At 37.0% G+C, this 13,133-nt stretch overlaps 2 protein-coding genes across 2 annotated transcripts; both read right to left on the bottom strand.

The window, feature by feature from the left end:
* Positions 1 to 84: 84 nt before the first annotated feature.
* On the bottom strand, positions 85 to 8,157 carry LOC306999872 (palmitoyltransferase ZDHHC3). Its single transcript, XM_079614962.1, has 9 exons — positions 7,874 to 8,157; positions 6,132 to 6,220; positions 5,116 to 5,189; positions 4,767 to 4,879; positions 3,698 to 3,759; positions 2,805 to 2,925; positions 2,614 to 2,686; positions 1,968 to 2,112; positions 85 to 791 (listed from the first exon to the last, which is right to left on the bottom strand). Exons 1-9 carry the CDS (start codon positions 7,996 to 7,998, stop codon positions 700 to 702), a joined length of 894 nt encoding a protein of 297 aa, XP_079471088.1. The 5' UTR covers positions 7,999 to 8,157; the 3' UTR covers positions 85 to 699.
* A 318-nt stretch (positions 8,158 to 8,475) lies between these two features.
* On the bottom strand, positions 8,476 to 12,520 carry eif3f (eukaryotic translation initiation factor 3, subunit F). Its single transcript, XM_079614967.1, has 8 exons — positions 11,567 to 12,520; positions 11,297 to 11,367; positions 10,922 to 11,001; positions 10,247 to 10,384; positions 10,063 to 10,154; positions 9,751 to 9,887; positions 9,155 to 9,268; positions 8,476 to 8,690 (listed from the first exon to the last, which is right to left on the bottom strand). The coding sequence occupies exons 1-8, from the start codon at positions 11,676 to 11,678 to the stop codon at positions 8,613 to 8,615; spliced, it is 822 nt and encodes a 273-aa protein (XP_079471093.1). The 5' UTR covers positions 11,679 to 12,520; the 3' UTR covers positions 8,476 to 8,612.
* Positions 12,521 to 13,133: the final 613 nt, after the last annotated feature.

The raw sequence follows: 13,133 nt of genomic DNA, 5'->3' as shown, positions 1-13,133 counted from the left end.
TAAAACACAATGATCTACATGTAACACTTTTGGTTTATTTTCACTTAAACATGATTTTAAAGCAAAAAAAAAAAAAAGCCAGAATATGAAAAGATGTCTTTTACTTCACATAAGTCAGAGCAGCATTAAGACACAAAATCCACAGTTAAATTACAATAAATATCAATGTAAACATTATCAATATACAAGTTCATCTGTTATGTACACACATCCCTCAAGCTGTCCATAAAACAGCAAAAACATTAAGATTTTAAACAAATAAAAACAAGCACTTCAACAAGTAGTCCAGTACCCTGAAAATGCAGCAACACTTTTGTCAGAAATTAAAGTTATAAAATACATCTTTATATACAATCCGTATGTAAAATGGAGTACAGTCCATGTACTCAAAAACACACAATAAAATGTATGATTAAATTAAAATTAAATCCATTCATTATCCTGGGTTATATGAAACACAGAAAGGAAAAAGATCCAGGTTTGTAAAGGAAGTCCCTTTTGTAACAGTATTTGTATCTGAGTGTGTGTGAGATAGAGAAGCAGTAAGCAGAAGTCAGTGTACAAAAACACTCACACAGAGACAAGCACTCTTCCTTCATAGCTGACATTTGCACCTCAGTAACATAATATTCACAGTGTCCTACACACGATGAGATACTGATGGAGAGTTCAAAGGAACCGATGAAAAACTGATTAGTGTTACACGTTGTAATCAGGAAGTGCTGAATAACTGATGCCGCCAACAGAAGGGGGGGAGGAATGGAGCGGGAACAGCCAACACAGTATAGAACCTGTCCATGTGAGAGAAATACACATGGAAAAACATTCATCATTATATGCACTACCATTCAAAGGTTTGATTTTAATTAAAAAAAAAAAAAAAAAATACTTCTACTCAGAAAGGAGTCATTAAATTGATCAAATTTATAATCATTAAATCAGCATTTTAGAATGATTTCTGAAGGATCATGTGACTGAAGACTGGAGGAATGATGCTGAAAATTCAGCTTTTCCCAATTCCCACACATTAATAAATTACATTTTAAAACATGTTAAAATATTTTTGTTAAATATGTTAAAATCTCAATTTTACTGTATTTCTGATGTTTTATATCTGTATTTTTTTATTTATTATTGTTCCGACCCAAAGCTTTTGAATGTTAGTATAACATATTCCTCAATGCTTTGGATTTCTGACAGTGACAGTCACAAGCTTGAAGGATCAAAACATAGGGGTGTTCTAGAAAGCAGGTTATGCCACATACCTAGGAAACTTTAAGAATAAGTAAATGCATAACCGCAATTTTTGGCTCCAGAGAAGGAAGTCACTTTCAGGGTACCGGTAAAGTAGCCATAGCAAAAAAAGGGATAAGATTAAAAATGATTGCACAACAGCCCAATAGGTGGTAATATCCACTGAAACTATAACTTACGACAATGTCTTTATGTACTCACGACTGTGCACTCAAGTTAACTCTGGCTTAAGTTACCAATAGGAGGTTGATCGAACTAACGGTACTGATCCACTTGTCCGACACGAATGTCGTGTGGTGTCGCGCCGCCTCCCCACATGTGTACGTTGATGGGCGTTCCTCTAGTTTACCGCTATGGGCGTGGTTTTGAGCTAGCGGCCAATCTAGAACAAAGGACCCGCGAGAGACTTCCCCCCGTCTCCATGTGCGTGCTTCTATTGGATAGCCGCGTCGCGTTCAACGGAATTCATTGGAATGCATAAAGATGGGCATCGGCCAGTCGCTTGACGTCACCCATAGGAATATAGTGGAGTGCAGCGCGACAGAAGTGTCGCACGGACAAGTGGATCACCGCCGTAACTCTTCACAGGAGATTTGTAACCGACATATCCAGAGTAAGCAAGATTTGGGTTAATAAACGGGTACCGGTATATGTGACAGTAAGTTAACCTTGCTTTCTGGAATACCCCCCTAGATGAAAATAGTTAAACTCACCACGTCCAAAAACCTCCCTCAGCAATGCAATTTTGGGCTTTCTTGTGTGTGTAATGTGAGTCGGGTGGGTGTTGTTGAGTTTGTCTTTCATTAGTCTGTTCCTCATCTGCTCGATGGGCGTCTCATCTGTTATAATGGACACCAGCTTAGGACAAAAACAAGAGAGACAGATGACAGATCATCACATGCTAAATCATTTCAATTTCAACCATTACATAAGATTGGCATTTGAATAAAAATGTGTTTAGAAAGTCAAAAGAGAATAGTGTTAGAGTTTTACACCGTGTCTACACCAGACAAAAGCCTCCAGAAACCATTATAATCAGCGATGCGGTCTACACTGATGCCAAACATTTTGGTTACCAGCATTCGCACATTATCAAAATATCTTCTTTTGTGTTCTGCAAAGGAAAATTATGCATACAGGTTTGGAACGGCATGAGGTTGTGTAAATGATTTTCGTTTGGGGGTGAACTATCCCTATAAAGAATATTATTCCAGCCTCCCCATGCAAACACTGTAGCAAAGTATGCAAGTAAAACACTGTGGCTGTGTGTGATCACATTTTTCAAAATGTTAGTCTATATTGTCAACATATGGTCCAAAATATATAGTCCCACTGAAGCTATATAATGTTGAAGCATACCTGGTCATAAAATATCACCAAGACAAACACTCCAAAAAGTATTGACTCCACCAGCAGAATGATATAATGTGCCCTTCAGAACAAATGACCAAGAACAGAGTGAGAAAAGCAAAAAGCTAACAAAAGTACTTAATATCTTAATCAATATTGATAATCATTATAGTGTACATCAGTAGTACATTGTAACTTACACAATAAGATGTTTGCTGGGAGATTCTTCTCCTTCTTTATCTTCATCTCCCTCTCTTTCACTTCTTATTCTCCACACCCATGCTGACACCACCAGCGCCATGGAATACAAGCTGGCCATGCCTACAGAGATGTGGCATTAGAGGAGAGAAATGGAAAGTCAAATGATAAATAAAATCTGCATCCAACAGGGCTCCTGGAGGGCTACTGTCCTGCACAGTTTAGCTTCATCCCTAATTAAACACAGCTGAACCAGCTAAACAAGCTCTTACTTGACCAGGGGTGTCCTGACTTGTTACTACGGTAGGTCCCCATCCCGTGATCAATCCCGGGACGTGTTTGCGTTCACACAGAAGGCACTCTAACAATTCTTTGGGATCAACGCTCTGTGTGAAAGGGGCTCTTGTCTAGTAAGATCTTGTAGCTGTGTCAGGTGTTTAACTCTTTCCCCACTATTTTTTTAAACAGCCAGCATTTTTTATTATTACATTTTTACAAAAGTTTCAAGGAACCCAGAATATTTTGTATTATGAATATCTAAACATGCAATATATCAACAGAACCTCTGCTTCATGCATTCTTTTTTATCAACATTTGAATGTGGGCAGGTTTCATAAAAGAAACAAAAAGTTTTAACCAAAAAGCTGAGAATTTTTTTTTTTGTCAAAAACGACGTCCAGATCAGATTCAAAACATAGAGCAGATTGGACCCCCTACCGTATAACAGTGAAAACACGGAAAGCCGGAAAACTCGTTGATGATGGGGAAGCGCTTTCTCATAAATGACGGAAAAATTCCGTCCAAAAATTGGAGCTGAACTCTGCAGGACAGTGGCCCTCCAGGAGCAGGTTTGGACACCATTGATATAAAAGCACCCCATGTTCTTAAAACTCACCTGTGTAGAAGAGGAACTGAATGAAGTATTTCTGATTGAGCTCTCCAACACAGTTATTGATCCTATAAAAGAGCATGCACATATGCAAATGCATTAATCAGAGACGGTCACACTTTATATTAGATGTTATAAGTACATTACTACTATTAACTACTATTGTACTTTATTTTGAACATGTTGGTTGGTGGTATGGATAGGTTGAAGGGTGGGTTAAGATGTAAGGGAAGGCTCAACAGTGTCATTATAGATGCAAGTACAGAAATGAATTGCATCTATAATTACATGTAGGTATTTTTTTATTTAAAAGTACCATGTGAAAACCTGCATGTGCACTGCATCAGATGAATCATTAAAATGCCATTATATAGTAGTTAAAGAGGACCTAGTATGCTTTCTTGTATTTTCAGCTTTCTTTAGTGTGTAATGTAGCTGTTTGAGAATAAGAAAGGTCTGCAAAGTTACAAAGCACACGGTCACTCGAAGCGGAGTTTTCTCCATATCAGTGCGCATTGTTTCTGAACTCCTTGAAATGCTTTGATTGTAGTCTTGTATTTCCTCCCGGGAATGTACACGTAACAATATTCCTAATTTAAGCCTGGTTGAGCTGCGTTAGTAAGTTTTTTAAACTTGTGGTTATGGTAAGGCCGTGACGTGTCCAAAACACACTTGAAGCGGTTGACCAATCACAACACACTGGTTCTGCTGACCAATCAGAATGCTTTTTGGAAGGAGGGGTTTCATGAGACCGGAACTAAACAGCTTGTTACTGAGAGACTGAGAAGAGAGGTGCTGCAATAATGTAATAAATAAAAAATGTGGTGTTTTTTGAGCATTTAAGCATGAAAACCTATTCTAGTAGACTCCAAAAACAAAATCAAGACTTTGTAAAAGGGCATAATAGGTCCTCTTTAAAGACACTTAATATAAAGTGGGAGCCATTACACATGGTATATTGTATAGCACAAGTATGTTGTATACACTTAAGATATTTTATACGCAGTCAGAAACGGCAGATAAATATGAACTCAAGTTGATAACACTGGCCAATGGAGAAAGAGGAGAGACTGACCACGGGCAGTGATGGTCCATTCTCCTGATGCAGCGCTGACAAACTCTGCAGTGATGGGCTCGAGGAGGTCGATACGTCTCACAGCGACTGCACACTGTCCAGCCCTCACAGCCCTGATCACAACCAACACAATGATTAAAGACATGTCACAGAGAAAATGCACTGTGAAATAAGATGAGAGCAAGGAAACAGAATACACACTCGGCCAATGTATCGGTTATCGGCTTTCCTTTCAAATATAAAGAGTTATCGGTTATCGTATCTGCTATAGGTTATCGTATCGGTGTTCATATCACTGTATCCCTAACTTAAATATAGCTACAGTAGTAGACAGATCAGTGACACTCACTCTGTCATTTAGACGGTTGGACTGGGACCTCAAGTCAGAGAAGTCAATGGCTGTCTCAGGTAGAGGAACCATTCCTGTAATGGTAAATGATAAAAGTTTACACTGATTAATGCCTAAAATGTTAAATAGTAGTCAGAAAAAAAAACTATTTAAATGTTGAACATTTAAACACAATATATATATATATAAATAAATAAAAAAAGTTTATATTTTAAGTAGTATGTTTCCATGCCAAATGATATAGATAGAAAATGGGCTCACATTCAAGAAAATAAATATTTAGAGGCCCAAACTGAGCAAAAAATTTCCATTTGGTACAAATTTGATATAGCTTGCAACGTAAATCAATTAGACTTCTTAACGGTTTAGCAGACGGTTTACATAAAATGCATGTAAATATCATTGTCACTCTATATCTCCCAATAATAAGTCTTAGTTAGATGGTATTTAAATGCTTAATTTTATCATCAAAGTTCAGTAGTTGTAATTGTGGGGGGCACAAAATATAATCCAATGCAATGCAATGATGATTAAGAGACAAATAAATGTTCATCAAAAGCGTGTGGGATTCATATTTGATTCTAGCATTTTACATGATGTTTGTACAGAATGATAATCAAGTAAACCGAAGTTGCTTCAGTCCAGTAAATGTTCATCTTGAAATATTGCAAACAATATAAAGGTTACTCTCATGTTTACTTTATAAAAATCATTAAGGACTTCATAGCAAAAGAGATGTGTACAACAATCTGAAGATGGACATTTTCAGAATTGTACTTGCTCAAAAAAGTATGAATTATCGATCAGAGGCCAGAAGGCATGTAGAAAATTCAGTACAGCAGGTTTTACAGTAAAGTTGAGATTATGTTGATTATTTAGGAGGCTTAGAAATGTATGCATCAAATATGATCATACAGGACAGTTTATAGGGTTAAAACACAATCAGTCTATATAGTGAAGAAAACGCGTCTGCATATTAAATAAGACAAAGCAATGTCAAGTTTCTGGAAACTCACCAGGGTCGGAGAACACTGCTTTTGAATGGCACGCCAGCAGTAGTAACAGAATAATATTGAACACAGATCCATGGAGAGTGCACCATACACTAAACACAAAGAAAACATACACTTTACACGCTAAAATACCCATAAGCATTAAACCCATAGCCACAAAATATTTTGCATATCACATATATATAAATGCAGTCATTTTGTTTCTTGGTGTTGCTTGCTTCTAATATAAAGTAAAGCGCTTTGGGTGTACAGTAGTATATGAAAGTGCTATATAAATGCCTCATTCATTCATTCGCTCAATATGACCTACTTAAAATTAAGAAATATTATCAATAAACAATTTCTTTACATTGTGTGATGGAGTAGACATAATTGTTGAGACCGATCAAATAATTATAAAAAAAATAAATAATAAAAACTGCAATAAGGATATATTTGTTTTGTTTTTTCTCTTTTGTCAGGACATAGTAGTAATGCTCATTTAAAACATTTTGTTATTGTTAATATAAAACATATTGTTATTTAAGACCAATAATGGCCAAATGAATTAATTCATCCCCACACGTGGGAGAGAGATGAATTTACTATTAGTACACTATGTAAATACTTATTTACATTAGTTGGAAAGCCTATTTTTAGTAACACTGAATGACAACATGCTTTAAATCATTAATAAGCTTTAATTGGAACTATTGTCACTCAATCTCTCCATGTTTGATAGATACATTGTAATTTGAGTCTACTAAATATAACGAACTAGACTAAATATTAAATACTAGGTAAAATCACATTTTATACTAAAATTTCTTCAAATAGCAAGTCTAGCGACTAGGTCAAGCTCCTTTGCTAGACAATACAAACTTACAAAATTAAAATGCTATCATCATTTAGGCTACTCACCCTCAAGTTGTTCTAAACCTGTATGAATTTATTTCCTCTGCTGGACACAAAAGAAGATAAGATGAAGAATATGGGTACCCAAACAGTTTGTGGGCCCCATTGACTTCCAATAGTATAAAGAAAAAAATAATAATAATACTATGGAAGTCAATGGGGTCCATCAACTGTTTGGGTACCCATATTCTTCAACAAAAAATTTTTTTTATGTTTAACAGAGGAAATAAATGCATACAGGTTTGGAGCGACATGAGGGTGAGTAAATGAGGACAGAAGTTTAATTTTTGGGTGAACTATCCCTTTAAATACGTTTTACTGTATTCAAAGCATTTGGAACTTTTTTCTTTTTTTATGTCATCTTTGACGTTTTCATCCAGTATAGCAAAATGGGGACAGGTGGTCGCCATAATTTATTCACGTTACAAACTGTTTAAATACCAAACGTTACACGTCCAAAAAGACATGGGAGAGTGGTAAGTTATTATAACACAGAGTCTTTTATGGCTTGTTAATTTCAGGTGATATAACCTGCTGAAACCTTATATGACTACAGTGTAACAGAGACAGAAAGTGTAGTAAACAAACACACGTTGAATGATGCACACTACAGCAGTCTGACAATCACATACTAGTTGCTAGTAGTTCAAACGCACTGTAACACTTTTCGCGGGTGGGAACACTTCAGAACGCTGATAACAATCAACACAAACAATTCTTTTGAACGGCTGTTGCTATGGGTGATTCTAAAAAGCTACAAATAAAGAACGAAGATCTCATGAGTGGCGGGTGCCGTTACGTGAAGCAAACGCTGGCTCTTCAAAGCTTTGTTCATACGGTAACGTACTCACCTTTCAGAGTACGCGGGGATCAGGACATACTGAATCACAACATAGTCGGCGTAAAAGACGCTGAAATAAGTTAAAATGAGACAAATAAAGCCGCACGGGTCTCGCCGACAGCGAAACGCAGCCATCTTTCCATCTGCGGTCTTCCTGATGACGTCAGAAAAGGACGCGCTTTACGTAGCCCGCGTTGCGGTTGTCCGTCAACGGGTTCTGACCACCTGTGACCGTGTGTGTGTGTGTATTTCTGTCAGGTGTTTGCTCTCCAGTTGATGGCAGCAATCTTCCATTACCCAACAGCACATTGTCCATGTTATTTCCATGAATGAAAATGAGAAATGTGGATCTTTTATCAAATACATTTTACACAAGTTTTTTTTTTTTTTTATATATATATATATATATATAAACCGATTAAAAAATATTTGTAATTTATATAAATTAAAAAAATGACCTTAAATCCCCCGCACACATGTAGAGTAACAACATTAAAATATATATATAGCCTACATATATATCATATTTTATCTCTGGAGACCGCAACATCCTTGTACATTAAAAAGGAATAGCACAAAAGTGTTAAAAAAAAATACAATTACAATAATAGCTTTAAATTTCCTTTGTTTTTATTCTTATTTATGTATATATTTTTTATGACAAGCTCTCAGATATCCAAGCACTGTTTTAAACAACTCATCACACAGATTTTGGAATGACAAACATTTTTATTCATTTTAATTTCAGATCACAGAACAACTAGTTTCTCGTTAAGCGCGATCTGAGCTTGAGTGAGATTTGCCAGGTAGGTCACCATCAACAGATCCTGCAAAGAAACAGAAGCACAGAACACAACTTTAATTTAATCTGAAAGACAGTTACTACTTTTTTTAATTTACCGGTTATTTTTGATAAAGATTTTTTGAATAATTTAATTTAGGAAGACCGTTATTACGGCCAATTCACACTGCACTCCCGAATACCGACCAACGGTACCAACTCTTTGTCGGATCAGTGTAGCACCCGTCGCTGTCTGTTGTCGCTGGTCAGCGCTTGTTTTCACTAATGAACATGTTGATTCTGCATTTGTCGGGTCACGGGATGTCTGAGAACTGACGTACTAGAATCTAGTCATTGGTCGGAGTCTGTCTGTGCAGTGTGAATTAGCCTTTAAAGACCATTTTGTGAACTATCAGATGAAATATTTATAGTATTATTGTGACTGTGGGAACCCTGATATTAAAGCATTTCAGACACATATAATATCATATTGTACTGAATGTTACTCACATTGATGTTGGAGTTCAGCATGCTCTCAAAGTCTTCTGCTGTGATCTTGGGCACTTTGTTCACAAGATCCATCAGGAAACGACCAACACTGTTATCTGCCATCACTTTACCAGACTAGAAAAAATAATAATGCTGCAGTCATTAAACAATACTGGTAAAAAATAAAATATATATATTTTATTTTTTTCTTCAGTTTACTATATTGAGACCTAATGCACAGATCTAATATAATGTTACGCATCAGATCCCCCCAACTATTTACATTCACTTAAGAAATAACCAACAATGTTTACGTGAATACTCGTCAGATTATCTGTTTTTATTTGACCGTTCAAGTGAAATACACCACTAAAGAGAACAGAATTCAGGATTGCATGCCTCAGTCAGTGCGAGTATTTGATGTATTGAGATCTTTTCCGTGGATTATTGTGCTTAATAATTCAGTTTAACATGAAGCACGTCTCACACTTTATTTTCTCATTCATGCATGCTCTTTTTGGGAAAACCAAAACACTGTATTCATTTCATATACATTTAGAAAGAAAAAAGACTGAGGCCACATTATAGAAAATACATTGTCCCAAAGAGACACTCACCAGCACATCTTCTATGTATGCGAGCACTGTGGTAAGCATTTCTTGTACGCGTCCTGCCGCACTGGCTACCTGGGCCAGGTCTGTGGTCAGTCCGTTGGTGCGACTGGGAGATGCACGAGTCCTCTGTAGAAGGTCAACTATAGAGAGATGCGTTTAATCAATTAGAAGAATGTGCGCAAAAAAAACAAAACACTATTCTTAAAACATGCAAATGCAATTAAGTTCCAATACAAAATGTTATGTAAACCAGAAAGGACATTACATTTAAAATTAATAATCCACAAAGATGTTTAAATGGAGAATAAAACTGACCTCCAATGCGCTCTGTGTCATAGTAAATGTACTTGACTGACAGTGGGGTGAACATGACACCAACTGTCTTGGCTGGGACGCCCATCTGGGAACTAACAGCACAAACAACAAATAAAAACTTAATGCAGCAGAGGACATCAGGTCAGCAGCAAAAAATAATCAAACTTAGTCCAGATGATAGTACCTGACGTAGGCACGGATGTTCATTTTGTTGCTCTGCAGTGCCGTGTCCATGGTGAGGTGAATGGGGTTTGGAGCCTCTCGGCTGTAATACTCATGGATCAGAACGGAGTGCTCTGTGATGTCAAATCCTGTGGCATACCTGCAAAAAAAAAACTTATTGCTGCATCCCAATTCGCCATAAAACTTAGGTACATACTACTTCGCTCCGTTGCTTAGTTTCATGCATCCTGTCACTGCTCAAACTGCCCTGTCAATCATCTTGTCTCAGTTAAAATCCTCCACATTCAATTTAATTTAGTACCGTATCAGAGAGAAATGTAGTAGCACATTAATCTGCCAGTCATGCGTCTTTCATGCTGAGAACTCTCCCCAGCGTTTAAATAATGATGCAATAACATTGAATAAAAATATTTTCATCAGGTTAGATACAGATAATTAAACAGGAGTCAAACTTCTCTATACTCAACCATTGATGTCACATCTGCCATGTTTGTAGTTTTTTAAACACCTTTTGTAGTTCAAATCGAATCCTCATCAGATAGCATAGATAATAAATAATTTAAACTAGTTATATATACATACATACACATATACATGTATATATATATATACTATAGTTATCTAGTTTTTTTACGCATAGTATGCGTGAAATTCATGAACATGAGCGGCCACCTACCATCCAACAATGACTTCAGTCGGTGAAACCTTCTTATGGAGCTCATACATGTTCTTGGCAAACTCCATGTCAACAGCCACCTATGACACAGACATTGTAAATAAGGATGAAGTCACTTTTAGTTGTTGTTGTTAGCTTTGTGTTTGAAGAATGATGTTTTCGGATTTCATGTACAATTATATTTAAATAGGGGTTCTCTAAGCACATCCAATAAAATCATGGGACATGTCCACATTGGTGATAGATACCATGTTATTTTCTATAAGTGTTTTCTAAGTAACCTCTCGGGTAAATGGCATATCAAAGTACCATGGTACACCAGGAATACTTCACTATTTCTCTTAGGGGTGAGTAGGATGATGTTGTGTATCTCACCTCATCTTCCGACTCATTGTGAGGAACAGAGAAGCAGTTGGTGACATCAACTGAATGCTTGTCTGTGGTTCCTGTGTGACACACAAATTAAACCAGTTAAGTGATGTTGATCTTTTAACTTAACGGATGCTCTCTCTCTCTCTCACACACACACCACTCCAGCCATCCTGGTCGACTACAACACATGCTTCACAAGACAACACAATGCTTCTGTTGTCTTTATTAAAAGCAACTGTTTGGGATTTTACACAGAGAATTTACACGACCCACCTAATAATGTTCCGATCACACGACTTGCTCCCTCATTCCTACGCTCGTATGAGTCCGCAATCGATGCCAAAACCACCGGGTGGATTTTCACGAACGGGCCGTGGACCGCCATGATTTCGTAAAGGAAGTGAAGGACGATGATAAACAGAGAAGAAGAGGGCGAGTGCGTAGGTCAGCACAGGATTTGTGCTTCTGCCCCCTAGCGGATATACGTTAGGTGGCTGACTGGCACCACATTGTAAATATAGGCTTTAAATAGTAATTTATTCATGGGATAGTGGGATATAAACGTGGGATAAAGTTTTTCATTCTTAATATTTTTCCTTACGTAAACATTATGCATGTGAACTTCTTCAGGTGTCAGATTTCCTTGCTTCCATGCTCTTCATAACATAAATAAAAATAATGCTTGATAACATGGATCATTGTTTAAATAATGCATAAATCCATAACAACATTTTCAAATATCCACAATTTAGATTGCTATTTTAAAATAGGATTGTGTGACTCGTTCCACAAGATTATCAAGCTCTAGGGACACTTGTGAACGCAGGGCGCATGTGCCAAACACTAGAATAAACAGCTTTCAAGGTCAAGTGTGTAAGCTGAAAAGCAATCCAACAACCAGAGGGAAAAGCTTACACTCTAAATCCAAGTGGAAAACATAAAGAACCTATACCTTCAACTTGCTTCAAGGCCAAAGAAAGACTAAAAGTGAAAGGTGCAAGAAATGAGAAAAACAGAAATGAGAAAAACAACATAGGCTAATGTTAATTGCCAATATGTGACAATGCTACATTATGCTCAGACTAAAGTGTCAGATAAAGGTGAATCTCTCTTTAAAATCCAGCCGAATTTGACAGCCGAATTCATCAGGCAGTTTATCCATATCAAAGACATTCAGCCAGTCTATCAGAAGTTGCTGTGCTGGTGGATATTTGACTGTACAACAGCAGGTGGCGATAAAGTTCATTACTTTTACTGCCCAGATGCCTCATTAGTGTCTGTTTCCATGGACTGCTATATGTAACAAAGGAAGACAGATATTGTCTTATTATAGATTATAGTGGCTTTGATAAGCCGTCCGCCATATTGGAACAGTCAAAACTGGTCCATGCCACTCGAGAGCAAAGTTGACTTTACAGCACCGGCTCGGCAACCTAGTTTTTCTCATCATGTATGAATATATCTGCTAGACATTATCAGATGGTTTTCACAGCATTTAGTTTAGCATTATTGTGATAAATCTGCAAGTAGTGGACATGCTTATTGAGTTGGGCCTATACATAAAAACACAATTCAGCACATTCACACCTCTGAAAGGTTATCCCATTTCGGCTAATTTACAGCTTGGTGGTTTTTACAGCCATAGGCTGCACAAAGTTGTGACATTTTAGATGAAAATTCATAGATTATTTTAGTGTGAGTTATGAACAGTTTCAAGTTAACCGTTCCAACATGGTGGACGCATCGACTGGAGTGGTCGTGTGGCATGATCTACTTATACATATCTATGCATCAGACCATAGAGATATAATAGATGTGAGATGCCTCATTGTCCTCTGAA

Source organism: Phoxinus phoxinus (assembly GCF_949152265.1).
Source record: "Phoxinus phoxinus genome assembly, chromosome: 6".
NCBI classification, from domain to species: Eukaryota; Metazoa; Chordata; class Actinopteri; order Cypriniformes; family Leuciscidae; genus Phoxinus; species Phoxinus phoxinus.
This window is presented reverse-complemented; position numbering and strand designations above follow the sequence as displayed.